The sequence below is a fragment of the Balaenoptera borealis genome (assembly GCF_965194805.1).
Source record: "Balaenoptera borealis genome assembly, chromosome: 10".
In the NCBI taxonomy this organism is placed as follows: domain Eukaryota; kingdom Metazoa; phylum Chordata; class Mammalia; order Artiodactyla; family Balaenopteridae; genus Balaenoptera; species Balaenoptera borealis.
The window spans coordinates 81,643,011-81,656,701 of record NC_138874.1 but is presented as its reverse complement, the minus strand read 5'-3'; the positions used below and the strand labels follow the sequence as shown (position 1 = coordinate 81,656,701).

At 40.7% G+C, this 13,691-nt stretch overlaps 1 protein-coding gene across 3 annotated transcripts in view; it reads left to right on the top strand.

Annotated features, from left to right (window-relative positions):
• Positions 1 to 13,691, top strand: part of SLC16A12 (solute carrier family 16 member 12) — a 92,212-nt gene that overhangs the window by 63,316 nt on the left and 15,205 nt on the right. For all 3 annotated transcript variants that reach the window (XM_082339513.1, XM_082339512.1, XM_082339511.1), the window contains exon 3: positions 4,174 to 4,422. In XM_082339513.1, the coding sequence (XP_082195639.1) occupies positions 4,313 to 4,422 (110 nt within the window). In that variant the 5' untranslated portion in view covers positions 4,174 to 4,312. The remainder of the gene's footprint in view (positions 1 to 4,173; positions 4,423 to 13,691) is intronic.

The following is a 13,691-nucleotide window of genomic DNA, read 5'->3' as shown; positions in this document are numbered from 1 at the left end:
GGACTTTCCCGCATACTTCATTGGCTGGAATTGCTTCACCTCCTTGTCCCTAAGCACTTACTGCGAAGGGAAAGGGAGACCAATCAAAAGCCATTCCCTGAAACAATGGATTGGGCCACACTTCCCTGAAGCAAATGGCTGCTGGAGAGAGAGCAGATAGAGTAGATCCCTGAACCAAGCCAGGGCTATGATAGAATGGAGGAGAGGTGGGCTGTGGATTGGGGGTAGGCAACCAGCTCTGTCTGCTGCAGTAGGCTGTGTATATTAAAGTGAAAATACAAGTATGGTAGATCTTTTAAATGAGTTTTTCTTTGAGTGTTTAATATTGGGGAGGAAAGTAGTTGACTATTAAAAGTAGCCTACCCATGACTGCCCTCGCAGTCCAGTGGCTAAGACTCCACGCTTCCACTGCAGGGGGCGCGGGTCGGATCCCTGGTCAAGGAACAAAGATCCCGCATGCTGCATGGTGCAGCCAAAAAAAAAAAAAAAAAAAGTAACTTACCCATGACACAAAGTTATGTTTTGTAGGGACTGACCCTGAAGCTCCAGAGTGCTGGAGACTCCTCTGGTTGTTTTGAAATCAGGGAGAGTTCCCTAGCTGATCAAGTCAGTGACCTTAGGCATGTTTCAGGGAAATGCCAATGGTACCATTTAAAGAACTGTATTTCTAGCTGCATCAGGCTGCAATTAATGTCCTACATTAATTGTAGGACGTTAAGGCACACACACATTAAGGTGTGCCTTCAACGAGAATTATATGCGTATGCTTAGGTTAAAATGTATATGAACTTACATCAAGGAATAAGGAAAAGTAGTGGAAGTAGTGTAGGGCATTGGTTAGGAAAAGTAAGACTCGGGTTCATATCCCATTTCTGCTCCTTGGTAATGATAATAATAATTAGGAAAATTACTGCATCTCTCTAGTCTGAGTTACGGTATCTGTAAAATAGGGATAATAATACCTACCGTCTATGGTTGTTGTAAGGATTAAATGAGATACTGTCTATATAACGCTGCTTCATAGCAATGTGGCCTATGGATGGTCTGAAAAGCTACCTCCATATTGTTGTTTTCACTTAGCCCAGTGTTTTGGCTATGACTCTGTCCCTAGGCCAGTGATTAGCAATATTACCATTTCAAATAATAATTTTGACTTTCTGTCAATCAGTAGGCTTAATATTTGTGTCAATACTGCTCTTCTAATACTTCTGATGGATTTATACTCTCCAGCCATTCACTCCATCTCCTTTGTCAGTCTCCTCACATTCACAGGATGGCCAATTAAGATGAACAGGGAGGCACTTCCAGGTCTTGAAAGTGAGCAAACCTAAGTGGTCTACGTGGAATCACTCTTGTTGCCTTTGGCTCACTATCTTTGCTCCGCATTTGTTCTCTGAATTCGCAGGCTGCCAATTTGTTCCCGTGGCTTCAAAGATGAACGCTTGCAAGATTTTACTATGAGCCATTTTCTTGAGAAAGTCATGGTTTTAAAGTAAATTTTTCTTCATTAGACAGTTTGGTTTGTCCATAATTTACCAGGTGGTGCGTGGTCTATGGTCACCAAACAATGCATGCTTAGTCATATTTGAAATGATGTTTTATTTATTTATTTATAAAGAGCAGTTTTTTTTTTTTAATATTCATTTTATTTATTTATTTATTTATTTGGCTGTGCTGGGTCTTAGTTGCAGCACTTGGGTTCTTTTAGTTGCGGCATGCAGGATCTTTAGTTGCAGCATGCAAACTCTTAGTTGCAGCATGCGGGATCTAGTTCCCTGACCAGGGATCAAACCTGGGCCCCCTGCATTGGGAGTGCAGAGTCTTAGCCACTGGACCACCAGGGAAGTCCCTGATGTTTCATTTAATTAATATTATTTAAAATTTCTTCTGGTGATCATTATAAAAGTGTACCCCAAACTGGGTGATTGGCTCAATCCAGTGGAAAAATCATCTGTTAAAACTCTGATTTAGTCTCTTAAAAAATTCATCCCTAACTGTAATTAAGAAGCTTGATTGACATGCCAAAGTATACCATAAGAAACACTTGATCTCACAGTTCTTGTGGGACCACATTCAGGCCTCGCTTAGCTGGGCCTGGCTGGCTTGGCTCAGGGTCTCACAAAGCTGCAATCAAAGTGTCAGCCAGAGTGTGTTCTCAACTGGAGGCTCAACTAGGGAAAAAATCTGCTTCCAAGCTCACTTGGCATGTTGGCAGAATTCATTTCCTTTTGTTGTAGGACTGAGAGCTTTAGCTTTTTGCTGTCACTTTAGCTTTTTGAGGCTGTCCTCGGCTCCTACTGGCTACCCACAGTTCCCTGCCACGTGGCCTTCTCCATGGCAGTGTGCAACACGGCAGCCTGCTTCTTCAGGGCCAGCAGGAGAGTGAGAGTGAGTCGGCTAGCGAGGCTGAGTCTTATTCAGCATGACCTAATCATGGGAGCCATGTGCCATCACCAGTGCCATATTCTGGTTAGAAGCAAGTCACAGGCCCCACCCACGCTCAATGGAAGGTATTACACAAAGACAAGAACAGCAGGATGTGAGACCGTAGGGGCAGCTTAGACTCTGTCTACAAGGAGCTGTGTGTGTCTTGCTTATCGCTGAATCCTCGGTGTCCGGAATAATGCCTAACACATATTAGATACTCCATAAGTGTTGGTAGTTGAATGAATTAATGTTGCAGATATTACTTCTTTGAATCACATGTTGCTTTTTTTCCCCCCCCAGTCTGTGGTTTACCTTTTGGTCTTATTTATTACATGTTTTGGTGTATAGAAATGTTAAATTTTAACTTAGACAAATCAACAAAATTTCCCCTTGGTTTGTTAACATTACTTTACATCTCAGGGAGTCCTTTTCCCATCTAGAGGTTAGATAATTATTTGCATATGTTTTCTCCTAGATTTTAAATGACTTCTTTTTTACATTTAACTCTGATCTATCTAGAAGGTTAAGAACTAAATGGAGGGACTTCCCTGGTGGCGCAGTGGTTGAGAGTCTGCCTGCCAATGCAGGGGACACGGGTTCGAGCCCTGGTCCGGGAAGATCCCACATGCCATGGAGCAACTAAGCCCATGCGCCACAACTACTGAGCCTGCGCTCTAGAGCCCGCGAGCCACAGCTACTGAGCCCGTGCACCACAACTACTGAAGCCCACGTGCCCTGGAGCCCGTGCTCCGCAACAAGAGAAGCCACTGCAATGAGAAGCACACGCACCGCAACGAAGAGTAGCCCCTGCTCGCCGCAACTAGAGAAAGCCTGCGCACAGCCACGAAGACCCAGTGCAGCCAAAAATAAATAAAATAAATAAATTTATTTTTAAAAAGAGGAATTAAATGGAGAGTTGTAACGGGAGGTAGCAAATAATCCTTTTTTTCCCCATCCCTCTTTGCTACCTTATTTAGTTGTACTGAATTATTATGTGCTAACTTCTGGGCTTTCTATTCTTTCACTTATTTTTCATTCTCTTCTTGCTTCCATTTTTTCCATCTAAGAATTATAGCATTCTTGGTCAGAAAGGCCAATGCAGTTACCGTCAGAATCATTCAGTATAGTAATTAAGACATAGCCTAAGCTGTTGTAACAGAAAGACTCCAGAATAGAGAGCCTCAAATAAAGCTGAGGCTTATTTACCTTTGGTGTAACAGTGAGGGGTGTGTGAAGTCGGGAGCTGGAGAGGCACCTCTTCCCCACAGAGTCGTTTGAGGGCCCAGGCTCCTTCCGTCCTGTAGCTCTGCCAGCCCCTAGGGCGATGTCTGGGCCTGTGTGTTTGAAACTGTTTCATCCCCACATCCACATTCCAGTCTATGGGAAAGGAGGTGGTGGAAGTCTTAAGAAAGTGCCTTTGCCTTTGAGCTGAGGAACCCGAAGTGGCATGTATTATTTTGCTCATATCCCTTTAGTCTAGACTAAACCACATTGCCACATCTACCTTCAAGGCATGGTATCCAAACTGTCGTCATGGATTTGGCTAAAAGTTGAGAAGATCTGTTATTAAAAAAAAGAAGAAGGGGGAGAGGTTGCAAGGACAACTAATGGTCTTTGCACCAGGCCAGTATTCATAGTTAACGAAGAATCATATTTAAGAGGAAAGTAATGATCATTTTCACCGAGTGAAAAACTATCTTTGGATATGGCAATAAAATACAACTATGTCCTGATTTTTGGTTTTAGATGGCCAGTAACCCATGTGCCAGGTAGCACTCTATGCCAGTCTTGAATGCCAACAAGAAATCACTGGACAGCAGACCCTTCCAAGATCATAACTGGGCTGTTGGAGTAACTTGGAAAAGAAGAAAAAAGAACTGAAACCATGGCAAAAGTAAATAGAGCTCGGTCCACCTCCCCACCGGATGGAGGATGGGGCTGGATGGTTGTGGCTGGCTGTTTCCTTGTTACCATCTGCACCCGGGCAGTAACCAGGTAGGTGGGACTTCCTTCTCGATTTATTATCAGATGACCTGGCTTGTCTTTTTTTCTAAGTCGGCTTCATTCTAGTTCTGAACCTGTCATTGTGAAAATATATGTTTTGTGCGCGTGTGTGTATTTCCTTTGACTGCTCGGATATCTTTTTCTTTGCAAGGAATGTGATTTTCTGACACTTAAAAGTCCTGGGTAGTGGTCTCTTGTAATCTCTGGCACATAAACCTGGAGTGTTAGGACATTTTTCAGCTAAATATTATGGCTGTGCCGGACATTTATTTTCATAAGCAGTTCATCCCACAAAGGACAAATATATAAGCTCAAAATAGTCCTTGAAAACCTCTCAGCTCACCAGGAGACTGAGCCGCTGGAAGCTTAAAGCCTAGAATTTAAATTCTTTTGCTTCATTTTGTACTTGGCTGTGGTAGCGGAGGCTGGTTTCTAGGTTGAAGGAGAGAAAGAGCATAAATACAGGGATTCTCTCATCTCATTTGGTCATGTTTCCTCTCTTCCTTTTGCCCAAGGGCATAGCCTTGACTATACTTAAGTTAAACGTGCGTACACTAAGATGCGTTCATCTCATTTACATTTGGAATAAAGCCACACTTGAAATCTGCATGTGCTAGCTCTCTCCTCTAGAGGTGCCTTCATTCAAATTGAACTGTGTTGCTCTTCTCTGGCAACACTCCCTTGGCAGCCAAAGAAACTGATTTGCACTACATAACTTCACTTGATGGCATCATCAATAAAAGCATCGATGTTCCCCCCATAACAAATAGATAATGCCTGAAAGAAGCAGGATGTTTGTGTTTGCTACAATAAGGATTCGTTGATTATGTGTCAAAATAAACTGTAGATCTGTTTAAAATAATATGATGGTTGAGTCTGATTTTTCTCCCGTCTAGATTATGGATCTTGTGTTCTGGGAGTGAGGAGGTCATAGAGTTAAAAGGAATCTCTTTCATCTTGGTTCTTACATGTGGAAGCTTTCATCATTCCCATGAGAGGAAAGTTCTGGAAGTGAGCTTAGTGCTTCTATAAGAAGGGCAGCTGGAAACCAGAAAAGAGGATTGTGGCTGGCAGCAAAGGCCTGTTTTCAGAGGTTCCTGGGAGAGGCTGAGAGGAGGATACCTGAGCACAATAGGCTCAGAGGAGGAAAGGGTGACACACCAGGAAGCAGCCAAGAGAACTGGAGACAGAGACTAGGAAAGCAGCCTGCACGGTGATTTGTCAATTCAGAGGATCAGTGCCTATTGGGCAGTTAATTCTTTTTCCAGTTTTATTGAGAACTAATTGACATTCATCGCTATATAATTTTAAGGCATACAGCATGATTTTTTTAATTGAAGTATAGTTGATTTACAATGTTGTGTTAGTTTCTGGTGTACAGCAAAGTGATTCAATTTTTTATATGTGTGTGTGTGTGTGTGTATATATATATATATAACTGAATATATATATTCTTTTCCATTATGGTTTATTACAGAATATTGAATTTAGTTCCATGTGCTATACATTAGGACCTTGTTGTCTATCTACTTTATATATAATAGTTTGTAAGCATGATGATTTGATTTACATTTACTTTAGGTTCAGCTAACATCCGTCTTCTCGTATAACTACAATAAAAAGGAAAGAAAAGAAAAAAGAAAAAGACTTTTCTCTTCATGATAAGAACTCTTAGGATTTATTCTCTTAACAACTTTCCTATCTATCATACAACAGTGTTAGCTGTAGTCATCATATTGTTCATGACATCCCTAGTACTTATTTATCTTATAACTGGAAGTTTGTATTTTTTGACCACCTTCCTCCAATTCCCTTCCCCTCCCCCCCACCCCCACCCCCCCCTGCCTTGGTAACCATAAGTCTGATCTCTTTTTATATGCACTTGGTTGTTGCTTTAGATTCCACATATATTTAAGATTATACAGTATTTGTCTTTCTCGCTCTAACTTATTTCACTTAGCAGAATGCCTTCAAAGTCCATTCATATTGTTGCAAATGGTAGGATTTTCTCATTTTTTTCTGGCTGAATAATATTCCATTGTATATATATACCACACCTTCTTTATCCATTCATCCATCCATGTCTTGGCTATTAAAAATCATGCTGCTATGGGCATGGGGGTGCAGATATCTTTTCTAGTTAGTGCTTTCATTTTCTTTGGATCTATTCCCAACAGTGGAATTTCTGGATCACATGGTAGTTCTATTTTTATCCCTACTGCTTTCTATGATGGCTGTACCAATTTACAATCCCATCAACAGTGCACAAGGGTTCCCTTTTCTCTGCATCCATACCAGCATTTGTTATCTCTTATCTTTTTGATGATGACTATTTTAACAGGTGTGAGGTAATAGCTCATTGTGGTTTTAACTTGCATTTCCCTAACGACTAGTGATGTTGAGCATCTTTTCATGTACCTGTTGGTCTTTAGTATATCTTCTTTGGAGAAATGTCTATTTAGGTCCTTTGCTCATTTTCTAAATTGGGTTATTTGTTTTTTTTACTATTGAGTGGTGTGCATTCTTTGTATGTTTTGGATATTAACCCTTTATCAGATATGTGGTTTGCAAATATTTTTTCCCATTCTTTTCACTTTGTTGATGGTTTCTTTTGCTGTGCAGAAGCTTTTTAGTTTGATGTAGCCCTGCTTGTTTATTTTTTATTTTGTCGCTTGTGTTTTAGGTGACATATCCAAAAAATCATTACCAAGATCCATGTTGAGGAACTTTATTCCTATGTTTTCTTCTAGTGGTTTCGTAGTTTCGTGTCTTATATTTAATCCTTAAATCCATTTCAAGGTAATTTTTGTGAGTGGTCTAAAATATGGGTCTAGTTTTATTCTTTTACAGTGAATATCCAATTATCTCAGCACTATTTACTGAAGAGACTGTCTTTTCTCCATTGAATATTCTTGGCTCCCTTTTCAAACATTAGTTGATGCTTAGGTTTATTTCTGGGTTCTCAATTCTGTTCCACTGGTTTATTTGTCTGTTTTTATGCCAGTACCAAACTGTTTTGATGACTACAGCTTTATATTATAGTTAGAAATCAGGAAGTGTGATACCTCTTTCTTAGGATTTCTTTGGCTATTTAGGGTCATTTGTGGTTCCATATAAATTTTAAGAGTGTTTTATCTACGTCTGTAAAAAATGCCATTGGATTCTTGATAGGAATTGCATTGAATATACAGATGGCTTTTGATAGTGTTGACATTTTAATAATGTTAATTCTTCCAGTCCACAAACATGGGATATCTTTCCATTTACTTGTGTCTTCTTCAGTTTCTTTCACTGATGTCTTGTAGTTTTCAGCATAGAGATCTTTCATGCCCTTAGTTAAATTTACTGTATTTGATGCTATTGTAAATGGGATCAATTTCTTTATTTCTTTTTTGGAAATTTTATTGTTAGTGTATACAAACACTACTGATTTTTGTATGTTAATTTTATATCTGGCAACTTACTGAGTTCATTGATTAGATCTAAGAGCCTTTTGGTTGCGTCTTTAGGATTTTCTATATATAAAATCATATCATCTGCAAATAGAGACAATTTTACTTCTTCCTTTCCAATTCTAATACCTTTTATTAATTTTTCTTGCCTGATTGCCAAGGCTAGGACTTCTAGGACTATGTTGAATAGGAGTGATGAGAGTGGACACCCTTGTCTTGTTCCTCATTTTAGAAGAAAAGCTTTCAGCCTTTTACCGTTGAGCATATTAGCTGTGGGCTGGTGACTTATGGCTTTATTATGCTGAGATATGTTCCTTCTATGCCTAATTTGTTAAGAGTTTTTATCATAAATGGATGTTGAATTTTGTCAAATGCTTTTTCTGTGTCTATTGAGAGGATCATACAATTCATTTCTTTCATTCTATTAATATGATGTGTCACATTGATTGATTTGTGTATGTTGAACCATCCTTGCATCCCAGGAATAAATTCCACTTGAACCTGGTGAATGATCCTCTTAATATGCTGCCGATTCAGTTTGCTAGTATTTTATTCAGAATTTTTGCCTCTATACTCATCAGGAATATTTGGCCTGTAGTTTTCTTTTCTAGTAGTGTCCTTTTCTGGTTTGGTATTAGGATAATGCTGGTCTTATAAAATGAGTTTGGGAGTGTTCCCTCCTCTTTGATTTAAATAATATGCTTAAAAGTTAAACCATACATCTGGAAGGTAAAAATTCAAACAATACAGAAACATATAAGGTAAAGCCTTTTTCTCCTCATTTCCTGAATCCCTGTTTCACTGCCTAAAGTTAATCTCATGAATAGTTTCTTGAGATCGGTCCAGAAATTTTTTTAGAAACCTTATGTCCATATATAAAGCATGTTCTTTTCATTTACACCGATGGGATCATATTATACACGCTGTTTTGAACTTTTTTTGTTTTTTGCTTAATAATATCTTTTGGAAATATTTCCATATCAGCACATATGGCTCTACCTCACTGAAAGATAGGTGCTTAAAATTTCACCATATGGATGTTTCCATAATTTATTTAAGACATTTTTATTGATGGACATTTATATCGCTTGCTGGTTTTTGCTTTACAGACAATGCTACCATTTATAATCCAGGGCATTTAAAAATCATATTTCACTCTTACCTTGTAACTGATGATGCTTCCTTACACATAAAATTTATATAAGCTTAAAGTTGTGCAGGCTATTAAAGTAGTCATTCTCATTTATTTACTCCGTTTGTTAATGTGCATTGATTACATACTTTTTCTTCGAGACATCTTGTTACCAAACACATTATCTATGTTAAGAATCATATTTCAGGACTTCCCTGGTGGTACTGTGGTTAAGAATCGGCCTGCCAATGCAGGAGACGCGGGTTCGAGCCCTGAGCCCTGGTCCGGGACGATCCGACATGCCGCGGAGCAACTAAGCACATGAGCCACAACTACTGAGCCCATGTGCCACAACTACTGCAGCCCGTGTGCCTAGAGCCTGTGCTCTGCAACAAGAGAAGCCACCGCAATGAGAAGCCCTCGCACCGCAACGAAGAGTAGCCGCTGCTCACCACGGCTAGAGAAAGCCCGCGCACAGCAGCGAAGACCCAATGCAGCCAAAAATAAATAAATAAATTTATATAAAAGAATCATATTTCATAGTGTAATTACATGGCATTCTATTAATAAATTGACAAATTGAATTGAAGTTGATACTTGCAAAACAACACTTGTTTTAAATGTTTAAAGAAAACCCCCAGCTCTGAGACCTACTTTTTTCTCAGTCTTCTGGGTCTAAATTAACTTAATTGCAATAGATGTCTAGAGTCCTGTGGAACTGTGGAGCTCTTTTAACAACAGCTGAATTCCTGTAAATAATTGCTAATGTTAGCTGAGCACTTACTCTGTGCTTGTTGGCATTATTCCAAGCACTTTTCATTGATTAAGTCATTTAATCCTTATAATAACACACAGAGGTTGAATAATGTGTCCAAAGTCACATGGTGAGTAACTGGCAGTGCTTTTACCCACTGGGCTACACTGCCCAGTGGGTTACTTACTGCGTTGACTTAGTGAATAACTTCATCAACCAGAAAAAAGTCTTTACCAAATATCAGATGTTGTCAGCCTCCAACTCTACCAGAGAAGAATTTTATAGCAGAGTGACAAGATAGAGACAGCAAGTATGTTGACCTCTTGAGAGAAAGCATCTTTGAGAACATTGTAACAAACAACACTTGGGTGATATTATGAACAAAACCTGTCAACCCCTGAAGGATGTTCAGAGTTGTTCGCTACTGCAGCATGATCTAATCCACTCTGACTGATGCAGTCATGCTTCCCCAAATGCTTAATTTATAGATGAGGAAACCAAGACCGTGAGGGATTAAGAAGCTTCATCAAAACTCTCAGTTATTCAGCATGGGAATCAGAGATCAGAACCGAGTCCTCCTGACATCTGTCAGATGCACAAATATTCCAAGGGACACAAAAATAATTTGTAAAGTGAGAAGCTCATGTGCTCCCAATGAGATTTGTTTTCTTTAAGGTCATACCTGTGTTTAGAAGGCATAACTCATGAAACTTTACCATTTGAAAACTTCCACGGTCCTTTCCTTTTGGAGAACAAATTAAAATACAATAATTCTTCCCATATTTCATAAAAGTCACAGTCATTCAGAAGCATGTGGGACTTCCCTGGTGGCACAGTGGTTAAGAATCCGCCTGCCAGTGCAAGGGATACGGGTTCAAGCCCTGGTCCGGGACGATCCCACATGCCGTGGAGCAACTAAGCCCATGCGCCACAACTAGTGAGCCTTTGCTCTAGAGCCCATGAGCCACAACTACTGAGCCCGCATGCCACAACTACTGAAGCCCGCGCGCCTAGCTCCACAACAAGAGAAGCCACTGCAATGAGAAGCCCGCGCACCGCAACGAAGAGTAGCCCCTGCTCACCGCAACTAGAGAAAGCATACACGCAGCAACGAAGACCCAACATGGCCAAAAATAAATAAATAAATAAATTTATATATTAAAAAAAGAAGCATATGTATGTGGTTATTAAATTTTACCTCTGACAAGCCTACTCACATGTTTGGACAAGAATCTCAGGTGTTACTTCTGAATTTTACATAACTACAGTTTGATATGACTTGTCAAATCAGTTGGAAAAAACCCATCAAACAGAAAACAAAACAACAGAACAAGATAAAAAAAGTCACAAGAAATAAACATAGTCCCACAAATATTAAATCCCCCAAAACAATTTAGTGGAGAGAAGAGATTATGATTTACAACACCAAAATATCTTATTATCGTTTGGGGTGCTTTCCTCTTAGTTGTCCTATGTTCTTCCACATTTCCAGCTTCTGCATCTCTCTTTTACTAATTCTTTCTCTCAGCTTATAAACTCAGATTCTCCACACCTCTACTGTACCGTATCTAGCCACGTGTTCCTACATAGCTGCCATCCGTTCTTCCTCTTCCTTTCTCATTCACGTTCTTGAAGTTGCTACTCAACCATTTCACTTCTTTATCTTCCAGTCACTTCTCTACCAGCTCTCAGCCTGCCTTCCCTCCTAATTTCCTTCCTTTCGTACCTTGAACCTTGAACAATGTTTAATGAGCACCCCATACATGGAAGCTATGGTACTAGATATTTGGGATTCAATGCAAGATAAGACAGACATGGTCTTTGCTGTCACAGAGCAAGAGTCTAGTGGAGAATACAAACAAATGCAAAGAACATTGCCACACAGTGTGGTAAGGGTCCAGCATGTAGTGGAAATACTTAAGAATGGTATCAAGCCCAGACTCAGGTAGTCAAGGAAGCCTTCCTGGAGGAGTTGACTATTATCTTGAGACTAAAAGAATGAGGGAGGCTGGGAGAGCATCCTAGAACAAAAAATGCTCAGAGGTATGAAAAAGCATGTGTGGTACGTCAAAAGTTGTAGAAAGAAGTTCAGTCTGTCTGAAGTGAGGAATGCACCAGATGGGAAGAAAGGAGAGATGCTAAGAAGGACCAATTTACGCAGGGTCTCATAAGTCATGTTAAAAAGTTTGAAGCATCGGGATCTGATTTGTATTCTAGTGAGGACACTTGGACCATGGAGTGTAGAATATACTGAAGGTAGCCAAGTGTGAATTCAGGAAAATCAGTTAGGAGGGTTTTGGCTGCAGTCCAGGAGAGAAGTGTTGTCATGAATGATAAATGATAAAGGCAATGGAGCTCCGTGGCAGCATTTGAAAGATACGTGTAAGGTAGAATAAGCAAAATTTGATAGTTGATTAGATCAGTGGTCCTAAACAGGCTGATTTTGATCTCCAAGGGGACCTTTGGCAGTGTCTGGGGACATTCTGAGCAGAGGCCAGTGACGCTGTTAAACATCCTGCAACGCACAGGACGACCCCCAGGACAAAGAATTATCACGTCCGTAATGTCATTAGCGCTTAGATTGAGAAACCCTGGGCTGAGGATAACTTAACTATTTTGACACTGAGGCTATAGCCAAGAAATCATTATTCACTTAAATCGAAGGCCTAGTGGTTAGGAGAAAATAATAGACTTTTTGTACTAGTCTAGCAATCTTTAGGATGTTAAGAAACATCGTAGAGTTTCCTGTTATTATTGTACCGAATTAAAACTAGTATAAGGCTGTTGCAGTTAGCTCATGCTTTAGAAAAAGTTCTGCAATATTTTAATTAAATTTAAATTTATATACTCAGCCAGGTAGTTTATGTTATCATTCTCTGCGTTTTCGTTGTGACTATGTTTCAGTCCTCCAAACTCTGATATAATTATTAACCTAGCATCGGATCTACTATAGCACGTTGTCTGGTTTCTTAAATCAGTGGAAGGGGAAGGACACCTTTCGATGTCCCTTTGATAGATATCATCACATACTGTGCTCAGTGCGGAGGACAAGAACGGGACTCTGGTGAATACGGAGGTGTGTCATCCAGAGGGCCTCAGCTGCAGGGTGAACGTCAGCAGGCAGCTTGCAGCTGTCAGTGTCCGCAGGGTCCCCCTCACCTGCGCAGAGCTGCCTCTCCCGAGAGCTCGCCCTTCCAGCGGTGCCCACGTCCAGTGATTGACGGAGGGAGGTGCGTAAAGGCCCGCCCATTTCCCTGGGGATTGGCTGAGGCCCGTCAGGCCTGCATCTGTTTGCCCAGCTCTCTCTGCTCAATCCTGCTTCCGTCTTCTTCCTTCCACAATTGTCGATCCCTATCTGTACTCTGCACATCAAACTCCATCCCAGTACCTTCTGGGACTTAGAATTTAGCACCCTATACCAGGGTTCTCCAAGCCCCGGGCTGCGGACAGATACCAGCCCGCGGCCTGTTAGGAACAGGGCCGCACAGCAGGAGGTGAGCAGGGCGAGAGTGAGCGAAGCTTCATCTGCCTCTCCCCATCGCCCGCATTACCTCCTGAACCATCCCCACCCCACCGCACCACGCCCCGCTTCGTGGAAAAATTGTCTTCACGAAACCGGTCCCTGGTCCCTGGTGCCGAGAAGATTGGGGATCGCTGCCCTATACCGTCCCTTTTCTCTTTCCTATCACCAGGACTGACAACATAATTACAGGGCCTGGTGCAAGATGAAAATGCAGGACCCCTTGTTCAAAAGGCAGGGAAAAAAAGGGCTGGTAAACGTACTAAAATGGGAAGCTTTTCCTTTTTTCAGTGGTCTCGGTTTTTCACGGTGTTTTAAATTTACTATTTAGTGTTGTTCTTAGTAAAGAAAATGGAAATGTTAAATAAGTAGCACAAATCTGGCGTTCATCTTTATATTACC